We start from the raw sequence: 18,224 nt of genomic DNA, 5'->3' as shown, positions 1-18,224 counted from the left end.
TATGCTGTTCACTGACACAATGGTGTTATCTGAGAATACGGTTTTATGTCCTCCTTTCCAATGCTGACATACTTTACTTGTTAATTCTTTTTTTACCTTGTTGCACTGGCTAGGATCTCTAGCACAATATTGAGCAGAAGTGGCAAAAGTGTGCACCCTTATCTTGTTCTTGGTTCTAAGGACATATATTTTACTACTTTCCCAGTAAGTATAGTGTCTGCTGTGGGTTTATTGTTGCTACTATTATTATTAATAACATAGTAAGTCCTCTGCCGGGTTGAAGAAGTTCTCTTCTAGTCTTAGTTTTCTAGGAATTGTTGAAAATCATATACAAATATTAAATTTTATCAAAGACTTTTTATGGATCTACAGAGATAAACATGATTTTTCTCCTGTAAGTTGTCAATATGGTGGCTTACATTAATTTATTTTTAAGTTAAATTATTTTAATACTATACTTACAAAGAATAGCACAGAAGACAACATTGAAAACCTGTGTTAGCTAATAGTAAAACTTACAAAGTACAACAAAGAGATGGAGTTTACAGAATAATAAAAATGCTATAAAACACATTTGTTGCTTGTTTAAAAATTGCAAATGTTGGTAATGTCCAGAAAAGGGTAAAAGAATTGTTTCTAGTTGCCACACAGTTAATTACTGAAACGTGCTCACTGCAACAAGAGACCCTCATGGAATGAGTTCTTCCCATTGGGGTCTGCAACAGTGGTGCAGGTCAGCTCAAACTCCGATACAAACCTGACCGTCTCTTTGGCTGATGAACCAGGCAAAGAAGCCCGGGGCAACCAGCAACACCAGAGAGTAAAGGAGGAACTCTGGAAAGAAGAGAGCCAAAGGAGAGCCCCAAACAATGTACAAGAAACTCAGCCCTAGTTTGTGGCTGATCCCAGAATCATACATGCACAGGGCAAATGAAATCAGCCTGTACTCAGGGCTTAAAGAACTAAACTGAGATCTGAGGTGCCTCCCACCACATGCATGATAGCAGGAGCCACATTACATCCAATGCCTGCCGTAGCAAAAACATCAATACCCCTTGAAGCAAAGGCCAGAGTCTCTTCAGTATAACATTAACAATGCTCGAGGTATCATCCAGAATGACTTAATTTATTACAAAATCACAAAAAGTGACCCATTTTCAAAATTCCCCAGATGTTGAAATTTTCGGGAAGATACTGAAAATTATATCCAGTGTGGTAAAGGAAAACATTAACTTACGGTGAATACATATATTGGTAAGAAATATCCTGAGCAAAATAAAACACACAAAGGAAACCAAATAGCAATTTTAAAATAAAAAGTTCTGATATCTGAAAATACTCATTGCATAGAAGCAATAGTAGAATGGACTTTATAGAGAAAACATAGAGTAAAATTGAAGATAGATCAATAGAAATGGTCTAATTACAAGAAGAGAGAAAACAGCCTCAGGGACTGGTGGGACTCTGAAGGTCTAGCTTATGGGTCAGGTGGAGCCCAAGAAAAAGGGGAGAGAATTAAACAGAAAAATATTTGAAGAAATATATGATGGCCAAACTCCCTCAATTTGGTGAGAACAAACTTACAGATACAAGAAGTTCAGTGAAGCAATAATAGAATAAATTCGAGGAAAATTGTTATGGATTGAATTGTGTCCCTCAACAGGTGTGCTGAAGTCTACGACCCGGGTGCTTTTGAATGCAAACTTATTTGGAAATAGGGTATTTACAGATGTAATCAAGTTAAGATGCTGATGCCATTAGGGTGGGCCCTAATCCTGTATGACTGATGTCTCTTTAAGAAGAAGAAAATTTGGACAAAGAGACACACAGGGAGAGCACCAGCTGAAGACAGAGGCAGAGATGGAGTCTGCAAGCCAAGAATACTAAGAATTGGCAACATCACTGGAGCTAGGAGAGAGGCATGGAACAGCTTTAGAGCCTTCAGAAGGAACCAACGCTGCACACACCTTTATTTTGGACTTCTGGCCACCAAAACTATGAAACAACACATTTTTGTTGTTTTAAGCCATCCAATTTGTGGGACTTTGTTACGACAACTCTAGGAAACTAATACAAAACCCATGCCTGGGAATGCTGAAATCTAACTGGAAACCCAAAGACAGTGAGAAAATCCTGAATCTGCCAGAGGAAACTGACACCTGACAGATAGGAAAGCAACAATGATTTAAATTATTATACATTTCGTATTGGAAACTATGGAGACCATAGACAGTGGAACTGCATTTTAAACTTTTTTTTTTTTGAGATGGGGTCTTGCTATGTTGCCCAGGCTAGCCTTGAACTCCTGGGCTCAAGTGATCCTCCCACCACAGTCTCCTGAGTAGCTGGGTTATAGGTGTGTGCCACCTCACTGGGTGGAACCATATTTTTTCAAGTATTGACGGTAAACATACCAGTTAACCCAGAATTCTATATCCAGTGAAAATATCTACAGAAAAGGGACATTAAATAAATACATTCAAAGAAACAATAAGAGGATTCGTCTCACCAGGCCCACTCTAGAAAGGCCAGGAGAAGGAGCGCATGATGAAGAGAAATGATATCAGAGGAAAACCCAGGTTTTCAGAAAGAAATGAAGAGGCTGGGTACGGTGGCTCATGCCTGTAATCTCAGTACTTTGGGAGGCCAAGGCGGGTGGATCACCTGAGGTCAGGAGTTTGAGACCAGCCTGGCCAACATGGTGAAACCCCATCTCTACTAAAAATACAAAAATTAGCCAGGTGTGGTGGTGGATGCCTGTAATCCCAGCTAATTGAGAGGCTGAGGCAGGAGAATCACTTGAACCTGGGAGGTGGAGGTTGCAGTGAGCCAAGATCACGCTATTGCACCCCAGCCTGGGTGACAAGAGCGAAACTCTGTCTCAAAAATGAAATAAAGAGCATTAGAAATAGAAAAGGTATGGGGAGGCATTAAGGACTATATTTTTTTCCTAATTTCTTTAAAATACAAGTCCAGTTAAAGCAAAAATTAACATTGTCATGTAGGGTTTCTAATGTATATACAATGTGATACATATGATAACGATAACAAAAACGATCAGGAGTGTGGATAAATGCAGGTAATACTGTTGACGAGTTCCTGCATTTTATGTAAAGTGGTACAATATTAACTCAATGTAGATTATGAAAATATAAGAAGGAGTTTTATAGTCTCTAAAAAGCAACTAAAAAGGAAGTAATACAAAGCTGTGTAGTTAGAAATCCAGTAGATAAATTGAAATGAAATTCTAAAATAGATTCAAATAATCCAAAAACAAGTCAAGAAGGGGAAATAGGAAAAAAAAAGTTCAGAGGACAACAAACAGAAAACAAATAATACAATAGCAGACCTAAAAACAACCACATGAACAATTATGTTAAATGGGCCACGCATTCCTATTAAAAGGCAGAGATTATTGTAATAAATGAAATTAAGTCCCAAGAACATGCTGTCTATAGGCAATGCCCTTTATAAGTAAAAACGCAAACACTTTGAAAGTAAATGGAAGGAAATAGGTATACCATTCAAACACTAAATAGAAAGGAGGTTGGAGTGACTATTTTGGTGTGATAAAACAGACTTCAAGACAAAGAGCACTACCAAAAATAAAGAAAAATATTTTTATAATTATAAAAGGGCTAGTTCATAAGGAAGACAGAACTGTGCAAGTTCCTAATACCAGAGCTTCAAAATACATGAAAGAAAAATGACAGAATTAGAGAAATAGACAATTCCATGAACACAGTAAGGATTTAAACATGCTTCTTGCAGCAACTGATGGAACAGCTAAACACAAAAAGCCATAAAGACACAGAGAGTCTCTACTACTCAGTCAACCACTTTGACTCAACTGATATTTGTAGGACTCGACATGCCACAATGGGAGAATATATATTCTTTTCAAGTTGATATGGTAAGTCCATCGAAACGCATCATATACTGGATTGCAAAACCTGGCTTGATAAATTTAAATAGATTGCAATTATAGAGAGCATGTTCTCTAACCACAATAAAATAAAATTAAAAGTCAGTAACAATAAGATATTTAGGAACATTTTCCAGTTTTGGAAATTAAACAACTTATTTCAAAATAATCCATGGGTCAAAGAAGAAATATAAAGAAATATTTTTAACTGAATGATAATGAAAGTATAAAATATATAAAAATTTAGACAATGCAGTTAAAACAGAGATTAGAAGAAAATTTATTGCTTGAATGATTATAATAGAGAAGAAATGTAAGTGTAAAATCAAGACCTAGAATTTTACCCTAAGGAGCTAAGAAAAAGAGAAAATAAGCCAAAAGTAAGTCAAAAGAAGGCAATAAAGGAGAGAAATAAATAAAAATAAGGGCATATATACAAATAAATAGAAAACAGTTAAACAGAGAGAAAATCATCAATGTCAAGAGTTAGTGGCTTGACAAAATTAAAAAACTTGATACACCCATATTTAGATTGGTTAACAAAGAGAGAAAAAGCAATTCATCAATATAAAAATGAAAGCGGTATTGTCCTTAATAAGCCTACAAACATTCAAGGACAATAAAACAATATTTTGAACAACTTTATGCCAAACAGCATGAAAAAATGGTGGTATTTCTTGAAAGACAAAAGATTTCTCTTAGAAGAAACAGGTAACCCGAATGACTCTTTTTTTAATTTAAAAAACTAAATTCGTAATTTAAAATCTTCCCTCAAAGAAACTCCAGCCTAAGATGTTTTCGCTGGTGAATCTATCAAACACTTAGGAAGAAATAACAATTACACACAGACATTTCCAGAAAATGTAGAAGGAAAACTTCCTGTTGTGGGCTGAAACCTGTTATGGACTGAACGTGGGTGTGTGTGTCTCCTTCCACCACCAATCCCCAAGTCCATATGTGAAACTCCACACCCAAAGTGATGGTGTTAAGAGGTAGGGCCTTTGGTCGTCATTATGTTTGGATGAGGTCATGAGGATAGAGTTCTCATGATAGGATTAGTGCCCTTATTAAGAAGAATCAAGAGACTGGGCGCAGTGGCTCACGCCTGTAATCCCAGCACTTTGGGAGGCTGAGGTGGGCGGATCACGAGGTCAAGAGATTGAGACCATCCTGGCCAACATGGTGAAACTCCATCTCTACTACAAAATACAAAAATTAGATGGGCGTGGTGGCGTGTGCCTGTGGTCCCAGCTACTAGGGAGGCTGAGGGAGAAGAATTGATTGAACCCAGGAGGCGGAGATTGCAGTGAGCCGAGATTGCACCAGTGTGTTCCAGCCTGGCGTCTGGTGACAGAGCAAGACTCTGTCTCAAAACAAAAACAAAAACAAAAACAAAAACAAACAAACAAACAAACAAGAGAATCAAGAGCTCACTCACTTGCACCTGCGTGCTCTCTCTCCTTTTCTCTCTTTCTAATGTGTGCACACAGTGAGAAGGCAGCCAACTGCTTCCTCGAAGAGGCCCTCACCAGAACCCAACCATGCCGGCACCCTGGGCTTGGACTTCTCAGCTTCAGAACTTTGAGAAATAAATATCTGTTGTTCAAGCCACTCAGTCTATGGTGTTTTGTTACAGCAGCCTGGGTTGACAAAGACATTTCCCAAATTATTTTAAAAGGCCAGCTGACACCAAAACAATACCAATACCACCGACACCAAAACCAGACTAATAGAAAAAAACTGAAGACCAATATTCTTCATGAATGTGCAGGTAAAAATCCTTGGCAAAATATTGGTAAACCAAATCCAACGATGTATGAAAAGAATGATATGTCCTGACCAAATAGGAAGTCAGCTTCTATTCCTGATTCTTTATATCTATCCTATGCATGGCACTTGGGAGATTTTCATACAATTTTAATCAGACCATGATGCTTCCCTATTAAAAACACCACTATGGCTTATTATCACTCTTAGAGCAAGATCCCAACTCTCCTCCGTGGCTAATAACGTGCTGGCCCTGCCTCTCTCCAGCTTCCTCTTATGCGCCCCCCACCCTCCTACACACTCCGTGTATTCCCACCACGATGACCTTCCTGCCATGCTCGTTACACTCAGGCCCTCACACTAGCTACATCCTGTATCTGCAACACAGATCTAACCAGGTTTTTGGATGTCTGGCTTCTCAGGTCATGTGACAGTGAGTCAGAAAGGCTGCCCTGGGCCACTGCTAACTAAAGGAGCCCCTCAGTAACGTATATCCTGTAACCGTGTGGGATTTCCTTCACACGACTTACTGCCCACTGAAATTATATTGTTAACTTATTTGTGTGTTTTGTCTTGTCTTCTCACATTGAAATATAAGCGTCATGAGCAAACGCTTGGCCTTCTCTGTCTAATCATCTAATCTTGTGACCAGATTGACGCTGCTGGCTGACTGTCTGCATGGGGATTAATACACCCAGCTTTGGAAAGCAGAGGCAGAGAGAAGGCGTTGGAGGCTAACAAACAAACATGGCTCCGGGCTAAAGTTTAACATGTGCTCCATCCACTTGATACTGCTGAGAATCTGCTTTTAGGAGTTCTTTGTTTTATTCAGAGGTCTAAAAATACTCTCTACATGAGCACCCAAGACTGCAGGAACTGCTGTTTGTGGTTAACTTCTCCGTGTAACTATCATCTTAAAAGTGTTCCTTATATCCATCCAGGAAGAAAACCGACCTGAAAATCAAGAAGAGCGTTCCCTGGGTGCAGAACTTCTAGCTCCAGTCATCATAAAGAAGAGGGGATTGGTCAGCCAACACGGAACTCTCTTGTTTGTTAATATTCACTTTCATTGCATTTCATATGTATTTATTTCTCTTAATTTTCCCCCCCTTGTCTTAAAATTCTAATAGAAACTTTCATTGTTCTAAGATTTAACTTTTTTTTTTTTTTTTTGAGCCAGAGTTTCATTATGTTGCTCAGGCTGGCCTCAAACTCCTGGCCTTAAGCAATCCTCCCACCTCAACCTCCCAAGTAGCTGTGATTAATATGTCTTAATTAGCAAAAAAAAATATGTTTCAAGTTTGAATTTACATAAATTTGAAAAGAATTGCATAAGACTTAAATGCAACATTAACCACAGAAATAAATGTAGCATTTAAACTACATATTAAAGGATGCTCTTGCACTCGTGTGCAGGAAACTTCAATGGTTTCTCACTGAATATCCTTTATATATTAGTCAGGAAACACAGAAAGCAGGGCAGTTTCATTCTTATGCTTTTGCATAGAAATCTCAAGACTTGAATGAATCCTGTAGGAACGTGGTATCATCATTTCACTCACCAAGGTGCAATGTGAGACCCCAAAGCCAACATCAGCTTTTATTTGCAAGGAATAAGGGAACCATGCTAAATGCGTGTGACTAGAGTAAGCCTAGCCCAGTTACCATCACGTGTCTACGCACTCCACCAGCTCTATCCACAGGATATTTGGAAATAGTATGCTAAGTGTCTGTGGATGCTTTGGTACCTTTGCAAATGCTGTTCCTTCTGCCTGAAAGGACCCTTCACCCTGAAAAGCATTTTGTCTCCTGGGAAGACCAAGTCCGGTTGCACATCCCTGTGAAGTCTTCTCTCAGGCCGTGGTGCTCTTCTCTTTGTGTTCTGTAGTGTTCTGTTCACACTTTGAGTAGCACACGTATTGTGTTGTGTTGTCTCCTCCCACTAATCTGAGAGGTTTTATCTGTCAATCAGCTATGCGTCCTCTCAGTGACTTTTTACTACAGAGTAGACATTGAATAGCCATTTCTTAAATGAAAGGGAGGGGTTGCGGTCAGTTTGAATCTGGTGTAAATTGTTGATACTCTTCCAGACTTTACTCACAACTGCCTAAGAACAAAACTGTCCAGGGCCGGGCGCGGTGGCTCACGCCTGTAATCCCAGCACTTTGGGAGGCCGAGGTGGGTGGATCACGAGGTCGAGAGATCGAGACCATCCTGGTCAACATGGTGAAACCCCGTCTCTACTAAAAATACAAAAAAAATTAGCTGGGCATGGTGGCGCGTGCCTGTAATCCCAGCTACTCAGGAGGCCTGAGGCAGGAGAATTGCCTGAACCCAGGAGGTGGAGGTTGCAGTGAGCCGAGATCACACCATTGCACTCCAGCCTGGGTAACAAGAGTGAAACTCCGTCTCAAAATAAAAACAAAAACAACAAAAACAACAACAACAACAAAAACTGTTCAGTATCAGGCTCTGAAGGCAGACTACCTGGTTCAAACACTGGTTTTGCCATTCACCAGCTGTGTGGCTTTGGGAAATTTACTTAAGTTCTTTGTGCCTTAGTTTCCTCCCCTTTAAACACAGATTATAACAGTGCATACCTCATAGAGGTATTGTGAGGATTAAGTGATAGTTACATAAATCTTTAGAACACTGCTTGGCATAGTAAGCCCTTTATAAATCCCGGATAACCTACTATTAACAGGTTCCAGGAACTGGAAATACCCAGATGAATTAGAGGTGATTTCCTTTTCTTCAATGTCTTGTGGGAAAGACAGGTGGAAATAAAAGAAACCTGACAACACCATGGTAGAGACTGTAGAGGAAGTGCTTTGTTCCAGAGGCCTGGGGTAGGGGAGTCCAGAAGTGCCCCATGTGGGAAGTGGCATTTTAGCTGAGACTTGATGGATGGGTGGGATTGCTGGGTGGATTAGGTAGCATGTGCATTTTAGACACATATAAGTAAAGACAAAATATCTGAAAGACATGGCAATGTGAAAGCATGTGGGGCATTGGGGAGTGGCCGTAGTATAGGTCTGAGGTGAAAGGCAGTGGGGAGTGAGGCTGGAGGATGTCACACGTGCTATTAGCTGGTTTATTCAATATCTGTGTTCAACCACTTCTCCCCTGCCTTCCCCTACCAGAATCAGGAAAGTGAAACGCTCAGTGCTTCCACGCAGGTGAGGCCATGTGGGAGGTAACGGTATTCGCTGGGAAGGGCTTTTCTCCCAGGAAGAAAATGCAAAGTTTTGCAAGGAAAAGGCTTTTGTGGCCTGTTGCTTTCTTCCTGCCTGGAATTTGGGCTTGAGGCTTTAACAGAGGATGAGGCCATCTGCTAAGTAAGGATGGTGCAGTGGGTAGACCCGGAGAGTTGGGAGCCATGGGAGCTCACTCAGCAGAGCCTGGATCACCTCCCTCCGGACATCTTTTTGTGAGAAATATCAGAGCTGGCCAGACCTCCCCTTGCTTAAAGCCAAATACATCCTTACCTGACATAATGGTAAGCAATGCCCGATCAAAGAAGGCCGATGTTCTGCAGTGGAGCTATGACACTGACATTTGGACCGTGGGAAATGGAGTGCAGTTTAGGGGCTGAAAGGTCATTTTTGTGGCAACAGAGACCTTGGTTCAAATCTCCATTCAGCCAGTTACACAGTTTCACTTGAGACATCAGTTATCCTCAGCCTGAGCCTTATCAGGGGGACGTGTGATGAGGCTGATTTTAGGTGAGTAACTCCAACTGCAGCACGTGGGGCGGAAGGGATGTGGCCCGGAGCAGAGGGCTGGGGAGAGTTTGCCAGAATGCTGCCAGAACACAATTAGTCATAACCAAAGCTTCCAAAATCATTTCAGAACTTAAAGTGGATTCTCGCTGACGTTTTTAGCCAAAGACATTCTGATGGTGCCGGATTTTACAAACGTTCTTTGGCATTTATAACGGCTTTATTACTAAATGTCTTAGATTCTTCTAAAGTCCTTCAGAAGACAGAAGCCTTTCCCCTTCATACAAAGCAGATTCCTGTGGCATCTTTTATTATCCCTAGGAATGCAGGGAAGAGTTCAGAAATAATTGATGAGCATAGCTAGGACTGAAGAAACAAATTAAGATTCATTATTCCATTCTGGCAGTGCTCTCAGTGTTTTAGAATCTGTTGATAACAAACGCTAGGAGGAAGTTTAAGTACAAGTCTGTTTCCCTCATGTCCACTTGAAAGCTCTAACGAAGCTCTTCTGGGAAGCCTGGGAGAGGCTTAATGAAGCCCAGGAAGGGAGTGTGATGATTCAATAGATAATAAAAAACCTTTGCTCTCCTGTATCTAATTATCTTTTCTTTTCAAGGGTGCTTGAAAGCTCTAAGTCACAGATGATCTACTCTGAAAAATAAAGGAAGAAATCCTTTCCAAAGCGAGTTCCTTCAGTGGGAGGACGTTTCCACTGATAATAGGTTAAGGAGCCTAATCTAAGCACAGGTGGAGGATAACTGATCTCTCAAATGTATTGAACTTTTAACTGGCCAAGCTGGGATTAGAACCCAGGTTTCTGTGACTGTAAAACTGTGCATTTAACCTACATTATACTCCATCCACCCTCGTGACCCAGGCCTCCCTGCCCCTCAGCCACATGGTTCACAGGTTATAGCTTCAAGCTGAGGCTGGCAGGGAGGCAGCAAAGGGGTGGTGGACGTCAGTATTTTTTTCTTTTTTAGAGACACGGTCTCGCTCTGTTACCTGGGTTGGAGTGCAGTGGCGTGATCCCAGCTCACTACAATCTCTGCCTCCCAGGCTCAGCAATCCTCCCACATCAGGCTCTCGAGTAGCTGGGACCACAGGCACGCACCGCCATGCTCAGCGAAGTTTGTATTTTTATTTATTTATTTATTTTGGTAGTGACGGGGTTTCACCATATTGCCCAGGCTGGTCTTGAACTTCTGGAGTCAAGTGATCCACCTGCCCTAGCCTCCCAAAGTGCTGGTATTACAGATGTGAGCTATCTTGCCTGGCCAAATGAGTGATGTTCTTGAGGAGAGAACTTTGAGGACCCTCCTAACTCATGACTGGCCAAGGCAACACGTTTAGGAGTGGAGAACTGCCTTTATAGACAACACAGACTACTCAGTACACTAGCAAGCTGCTAACCCCGTGCAAACCATGAAGATGGGATAAACCATTAGCCTTCATTATCAATTTCAATCAAACAATATTTAACCCAACCAGGGATATTATACGGCTTAATGATTCACCTATCCCAGGAACATGATCGTTTTAGAATCTCTGCAACTAGCTAGAAGGCTACATTTAAGATTTGACACCCTTCTCAAGGATCACATGCATAAGGAGAGCTGCGGGGAAACTGGAAGGCTCCAATGACAGCTCTTCTCTTCCTTCTCCCACATGAAGGGCAGAGGGAAAGGCCGTCCTGCTCGCAGCAGGGGTTCCGAATCAGAAGAGGCTACTGTGTGCAGTGCAGTGAGAAGTTTGTTAGTACTGTCTGCAGGGACTTGATCAAGATACCTGCGTTGCAACCCCTAGAGAACATGGCTCCCTCTAAGACCATGACAGCCACAGATTGAACGGCTGTCCAGGGCTCCACGAATGGAGGGGAGGAGGAGGGCTGGTCCGCAGTCAGCCCTTTCACTTTGTCATTTGGGCTTCTTTCCAGGCCCGCAGCACTCACCTCGGCCTGCCAGATGGGGTTCACGGTGTTGCCTATGATCTTGGATCTCCTCTCCTGTCCATGGTGAGGCAGGGCGGGGAAGATGCTGTGCTTCCCAGGCTGGATGGAAATCTTCAGATAAGGGTCTGGATTGAAAAACATCCCTTTCTTCAACCCCATGGCTTGGAAATCTATAAAATAAAGGATACTTTAATTGAAATGTTTTAGGGAGTTTAACAACTGGCATTTGGTAACTACACCTTTCATGAAAGGACCATTGGCCCTTATGAACTGAATCTCTAGTGTTACTCACTTAGGTAAACGGGCTGGGGTGAAGGAGTGAGGATCACCCCAGGAAATGTGGGTAGCACAGGGAGAGAAAGTCCAACTTTGGAAATTTGATGGGTCTCTGGGTGTAAAATTCCTCTGCAAGGTGGAGACATTACAAAAATAAGGGTTGTAGTCCCACAATATATGTGGGCCTCACTGAGTAAGGTGAGAGAATTGGCAGAAATAGGGAGAGGAGAGGATGAAAAGAGCACAGAGCGTGGACAATGGAAGAAAGAACAAATAAGACCTGGCCTCCATGGGGCTGAGTGCGGTCAACGAGGAGAGTTCTAAGAAACCCTGCTACCAGGGAGGACAGGGCTTCGAAAAACGAACTGTTCTGTTGAATTGGAGATATCTGATCATGTACCATTTCAGGCTGCACAAGGAGACAGAGACAGAAAGTGTGTGCACAAGATTACTTATGACAATGGGTTTATAGTTGTTCAAGGATGATTTGAAATCACATTATATTTATTAGAAATATATTTATGATGGCCAGGCGCGGTGGCTCAAGCGTGTAATCCCAGCACTTTGGGAGGCCGAGGCGGGTGGATCACGAGGTCAAGAGACCAAGGAGGTGGAGGTTGTGGTGAACCAAGATTGTGCCATTACACTCCAGCCTGCGTAACAAGAGCGAAACTCCGTCTCAAAAAAAAAAAAAAAAAAAAAAAGAAAAGAAATATATTTATGGTGTCAAGGAATATACTTTTTTTTTTTTGAGATAGAGTCATCCAGGCTGGAGTGCAGTGCCAGGATCTTGGCTCACTGCTAACTCTGCCTCCTGGCTTAAAGCAATTCTCCCTGCTTCAGCCTCCAGAGTAGCTGGGATTACAAGGGCCCACCACTAAGCCTGGATAATTTTTGTATTTTTTAGTAGAGATGGGGTTTTGCCATGTTGGCCAGTCTGGTCTTGAACTCCTGACCTCAGGTGATCCACCCGCTCTTGGCCTCCCAGAGTGCTGGGATTACAGGAGTGAGTCACCACACCCAGCCAAAGAACATAATTTTTGAAGCTTTTCTATTGTTGAAGAATTTTTCAAACAAAATTTTTTTACATTTATACACAAGTGAAACAAAAGGAGATAAAGATACACAGGTCAGTGACTCCCAGTCATGGTATAAGTTGTGAAGTGTATCAAAGATTTGTTACTGAAGAAAAAGCACAGATGTTTTCATAGGCATTTATTTAAAAGTTATTTTGAGTTAATCCAAGGTTATCCCCATAATAAAATTATTCCTACTCTCTGGCTTGATAATATAGCATTGCTCTGTGAAAGGGCCATATATTCAAAATGCCCCCCAAATGCCAAAGGAGCTGAGAAACCAAAGAAGGAGGCAGACAAATCTAGTTTGTCAGTGAAAGGAGATGGATTAGGGAACTTACAGCCAAGCATGGTCCTGGGCTGCAGGAGTCTGGTAGATCTCCGCACTGTTACTCTCCAGACACAGGGCTTATATACCGTAGGGAAGGGCTACATAAGCCCTTGCTCTGTGCAAGCCAATGAGAGGCAGCCCTCCAGAACAGGCAGGAATGCTGCATGCCTCACAGCCTATTGTTGCTGCCATCACATCAAGGTTGACATGTTCTTACACTAGAGATGGTGGATAAAGTAGGAAACGGAGGCATTTGTGGGACTGGAGCTGATCAGAAGTCAGCACAGAGGTTTGCATCCACAATGGAGTCACTTTTGCCCCCACAATTGCCAATGAAAGGAAAAAAGGCAGGAAGTAGAAACATCATAGAAATTTGCAAAACCCAGGCCGCATCTACAGCAGAGTGTACGGACAGGGGGTCCTCAGCTAAGGAAACCATGAAAACTAGAGGAAAAATTATTTCTCCCTCTATGAAAACTAGAGGAAAATTATTTCTCACTCTTTTAGAACATTTGGTATACACAGTTCTTAAGGGTACATAGTATTTAATCATTTAGCTCTATGGTAATTTATTTAACCAAGCCTTAATTTTGAATGTTTGTGTTGTCTCCAATATATCTGTAAAGAAGTTTGCAGTTCTGATTTTGTTATTTAGAATGCTAAAAGTGCACTTCATTGAAAATTAGAGTGATAATATTTACCTAGAAAATTTATTACCTCTAGGAAGTGGTAAAAATATAAATAGATTTGACAGGTAAAGCATTTATGTGAACAATCTTGCTTTGATATGTTCATTGTATTCTTGGGGCTTTCTAAGAAGGCAATTCCATTATCTACTTTCTGGTTATTTCTCCTTTTAAATCTTAAAAAGAAAATCAGTGTTTTTATATTGCAATGTCTCCAATTCTTGAGTTTTCTTGGATTTTATCTTTGTATGCTGGAATACACGCTCACATATTATTTTAAAGTGAGGTGTAAGGGTAGTAGTCTTTGATCCCTTATAGACCTGAGGGTGTTTCTCTTGCCTTCCCACATAAATGACAATCTGGTGGACATGGACATCTTTGGTTAAAAAATGTTCCTCTTAGAACTTGTGAAATGGGAGAGTTCCCTGACCCCCCCTCACAAGACTAGCAACAAGGGTGTGGCTCATGGACTCAAACCCCTTATGGAAGAGGGAGCATGCAGATAGTGCAGGAGCCGGGGTGAGTGCTTTTGAGCTCCTGCCCCAGGGTAGCATCTGGGGTGGGTGTCTATGACTCCTGAAGCCCGAGTGGGTATGTTACAGTGCTCCTTTAGCTCTGCTGTGTGTGATGGCTTAAGTATTAATCAACTCAGTGTCGTCTTGGTACCTGGATCCTTGTCCGGCACCCGGAAGAATCAGATCACACACGGACTTGAAGGATGGTGAATGCAGGGGTTTTACTGATTGGTGGAGGTGGCTCTCAGCAGGATGAATGGGGAGTTGGAAAGGGATGGAGTGGAAAGATGATCTCCCCTGGAGTTTGGCTGTCCCTTGGCCAATCTCCTCTGTGACCTTCCCTAACTGAACTCCTCTCAACATTTGGATGTGCCTTCTCTTCTCTCCTTCTGTGCTGTGCCACTCTTTTGTTGTTTTGCTCTTCTGCTCATCTGCTTGTGAAGCCTGGGGGATGGGGTTTATATGTGTACAAGATAGAGGGGCACGGCAGGCCAAAAGGCAACATTTAGGTGTGAAAACAGGAATGCCTCTTCCCATTTAGGGCCATGGGCTTCCAGGATTGGGGGTGGGGCCTTTGCTGGGGAACTGCCCTTTTCTACCCTGTCTCCTGTCCATATCACTTGTTAGGCTTTACTTCATTATTTTGGCATCTCAAAAGACAAGTCTGAGATTAGCATGACGATTGTTCTTTTGTACATGTCATGCATTTTCAGCCCAGATGTCTACTGTGGCTATATTTGAAAAAAAATATATCTTTTTAAATGAGATTTGTCTAGGTGTTGGTCTCCATATACATTTCTTTTTCTCAGCTCCTGATGGCCTTCCTTAATTTAAATACTAAAAATTATCTTCAGCTCAATAAAGTTTTCTCTTACATTACTGTTTCTGTTCAGTTTGTTCAGATTTCTTCATCAAAAACACTGATTATGTGTTGGCTCTATATGTGCCATTCATCTATTTTTTCCTCATCCTTTTTGGGTTTTGCCCTTCATTGATGCCTTCTGGAGAGACTCTCAAGTCAATCTCTCATATCATTGATTCCCTTTCTGTAGTGGTGATTGTGCTCTATACGGCTTTTGAAGGCTTTTAATTATGTGATTGTAATTTTTAGAGTTTATTTTAAATCTCTTCTTGACTGTGGTAGGCAGAATAATGACCCCTCAAAGATGTTCACATCCTAATCCTTGGAGCCTGTGAATATGTTACCTTACATGGTAAAAGGGACTCTACAGAGTGACTATTATATGTAAATTTTTGGTGCCACAAAAGAAGTAGCACTTGAATATAAATTTAATTTTTCTCAGCAAGGCAACTTTACTTTCTGCAGAAAGGGTATTCCCGTTAGCCATCTTGGCATGAGAGGACACTGAGCAAAGGAAGCAGGGCCATTTATATCTCACACATTCACCTTACTTCTGTGTCCTGATTCCATTGGCTGGAACTGGACTTCACAGTCTAGGTTGCACCTGGTTGGCTAACAACTTAAAACTTCTAAAGAGGTGAAGGCAGAGGAGACCAAAGGAAAAGAGGAAGTAACTTGAATGCTTAGAGAAGCAATAACATTTCCAAATAAGGGAGGGGAATAAGCTGTTATCCAAGACGTGCCTGGGCTTGCCCAGGCACGTCAGGGCAAATATCTAACTCAGAACACGGGATACACTTTTTTCTTTATTATGACTAATGGTTACTTTCTTAGCAAAAGCTTTAAAGTAAATTAACCTTTGAAGAAACTATTATTTATTCATAATGAACTAAGAGGAAAGCTTTGAGGAGGAATCTTTTATTTATTCTTATTTCCTACAGTGATTACATCGCACCCACCTGGATAGTTTAGGAAAGATTTATCCTAAACTATCCAGGTGGGTGCGATGTAATCACAGAGTCCTTGTAAGATGGAGGCAGGAAGAGCAAAGTGAGAAGGCAATGTGATGAGAGAAGCAGAGATTGGAGCAACGTAGCCATTAGCCAAAGAATGCTAGAAGCCCCTAGAAGCTGAAAGAGGCAAGGGATGGATTTACACTGGAGCCCCCAGAAGGAACCAGCCTGGGTGTCAGCTTGATTTTAGTCCCTTAAGATTCATTCTGGACTTCTGACCTCCAGGACAATAAAAGTACATTTGTGTTGTTTTAAGCCACTAAGTTGGTGGCAATTTGTTGTAGCAGCAAGAGAAAGTCAAAAACACTTGACTTGACTTTCTTTTTTTTTTTGAGACAGAGTTTTGCTCTTGTTACCCAGGCTGGAGTGCAATGGCGCAATCTTGGCTCACCGCAACCTCCGCTTCCTGGGTTCAAGCAATTCTCCTGCCTCAGCCTCCCAAGTAGCTGGGATTACAAGCGTGTGCCACCATGCCCAGCTGATTTTTCGTATTTTTTTTTTGAGATGGAGTTTCGCTCTTGTTACCCAGGCTGGAGTGCAATGGCGCGATCTCGGCTCACCGCAACCTCCGCCTCCTGGGTTCAGGCAATTCTCCTGCCTCAGCCTCCCGAGTAGCTGGGATTACAGGCATGCGCCACCATGCCCAGCTAATTTTTTGTATTTTTAGTAGAGACGGGGTTTCACCATGTTGACCAGGTTGGTCTCGATCTCTTGACCTCGTGATCCACCCGCCTCGGCCTCCCAAAGTGCTGGGATTACAGGCTTGAGCCACCGCGCCCGGCCAATTTTTCGTATTTTTAGTAGAGATGGGGTTTCACCATGTTGACCAGGATGACCTCAATCTCTTGACCTCGTGATCCACCTGCCTTGGCCTCCCAAAGTGCTGGGATTATAGGCGTGAGCCACCGCACCCAGCCCCACTTGACTTGACTTTCTAAGTTTCAATTTTTGCAAGCCTCAGAAAACTCCCTTATCCTCTTTTCTCATCTTTGATCTCTTACTTAATATGCTCTGTACTTTCCTCTGTTTTGTTGAGGGCACAAGTGGAAGAATGATAAATACTTTACTTTTCTTTAGTAGGTGTTTGTCAGTAAAACAGTTGCTTTTTCTCTTGAGTATGGTAGTCTTCAACTTTTTAATAGGGTAGATTATTTTCTCCACACATTCTTCAAGTCAAAATTTCTGTTGTTTACCTATGAGCATGCCTTGTAGTCCTGGCATTTGTCCATCTTTAGTGAGTCTGGTTGTCCAAGGGTTGCTGCTGGAGTCCTTAGCTCTGTTCTTATACTCAGAGCTGACCAGCATGGAGAAAATTTTTGATGTTTTATGGGCTTTGCTGATCTTTCTGTCTTGTTTTTCTTTGAGGCATGGAATTTATTTTTATTCTTATTTTATTTTAGTCTTTTGAAGCATAGTCTTGCTCTGTTGCCCAGCCTGGAGCACAGTGGCACAGTTAGAGCTCACTGCAGCCTCTGATCTCTTGGCTCAAGTGATCCTCCTGCCCCAGCCTCCTGAGTAGCTAGGACTATAGGTACACGCTACTATGTCTGGCTAACTTTTTTTACTTTTTGTAGAGATGGGATCTTGTTATGTTACCCAGGTAGTCTCAAACTCCTGGGCTCAAGCAATCCTTCTGCATTGGCCTCCCAAAGTGCTGGGATTATAGGTATGAGCCACCATGCTTGGCTGCATAGACTTTATTTTGATAGTTTCAGCAGTATTTGCCTTTTGTCCTAGGCAGATATAGTGAACACAACACACATATACATATCCAACTACTGAGCATTATATGTCTATAACCGTTCCAGGCTTGCTCCAATAGCCACTCACTTTATATCCCTAGTCATTTCCCTTTGCTGGTAATTGTTGTCTTGGAATAAATGTAAGAAAAATGAAGTGTTTGGGGACTACAGGAGATGAACCAGCCCTTCACCTTATACAATAGCTTTGTGAACCAAGTTGGGGTGGTGGGGGCCTTCCTCCTCTGGTAGCCCTGTGAGCCCATGTCTTCACAGCAGAAGCAAACTAGAGATGAAGGAATAGAGACTGTCCCTTCCCCAGCCTTGCCCTGCTCACCCTGCCTGGCATTCCTCTTGGGCT

The 18,224-nt window shown here is 42.0% G+C and overlaps 1 protein-coding gene across 33 annotated transcripts in view; it reads right to left on the bottom strand.

Annotated features, from left to right (window-relative positions):
- The window catches only part of HECW1 (HECT, C2 and WW domain containing E3 ubiquitin protein ligase 1), a 461,351-nt gene that overhangs the window by 146,743 nt on the left and 296,384 nt on the right, over positions 1-18,224 (bottom strand). For all 33 annotated transcript variants that reach the window (XM_035253249.3, XM_078342276.1, XM_078342281.1 and 30 more), the window contains one exon: positions 11,366-11,535. In XM_035253249.3, coding sequence (XP_035109140.3) covers positions 11,366-11,535 — 170 coding nt within the window. The remainder of the gene's footprint in view (positions 1-11,365; positions 11,536-18,224) is intronic.

Source organism: Callithrix jacchus, chromosome 11 (assembly GCF_049354715.1).
Source record: "Callithrix jacchus isolate 240 chromosome 11, calJac240_pri, whole genome shotgun sequence".
Taxonomy (NCBI): domain Eukaryota; kingdom Metazoa; phylum Chordata; class Mammalia; order Primates; family Cebidae; genus Callithrix; species Callithrix jacchus.
This window is presented reverse-complemented; position numbering and strand designations above follow the sequence as displayed.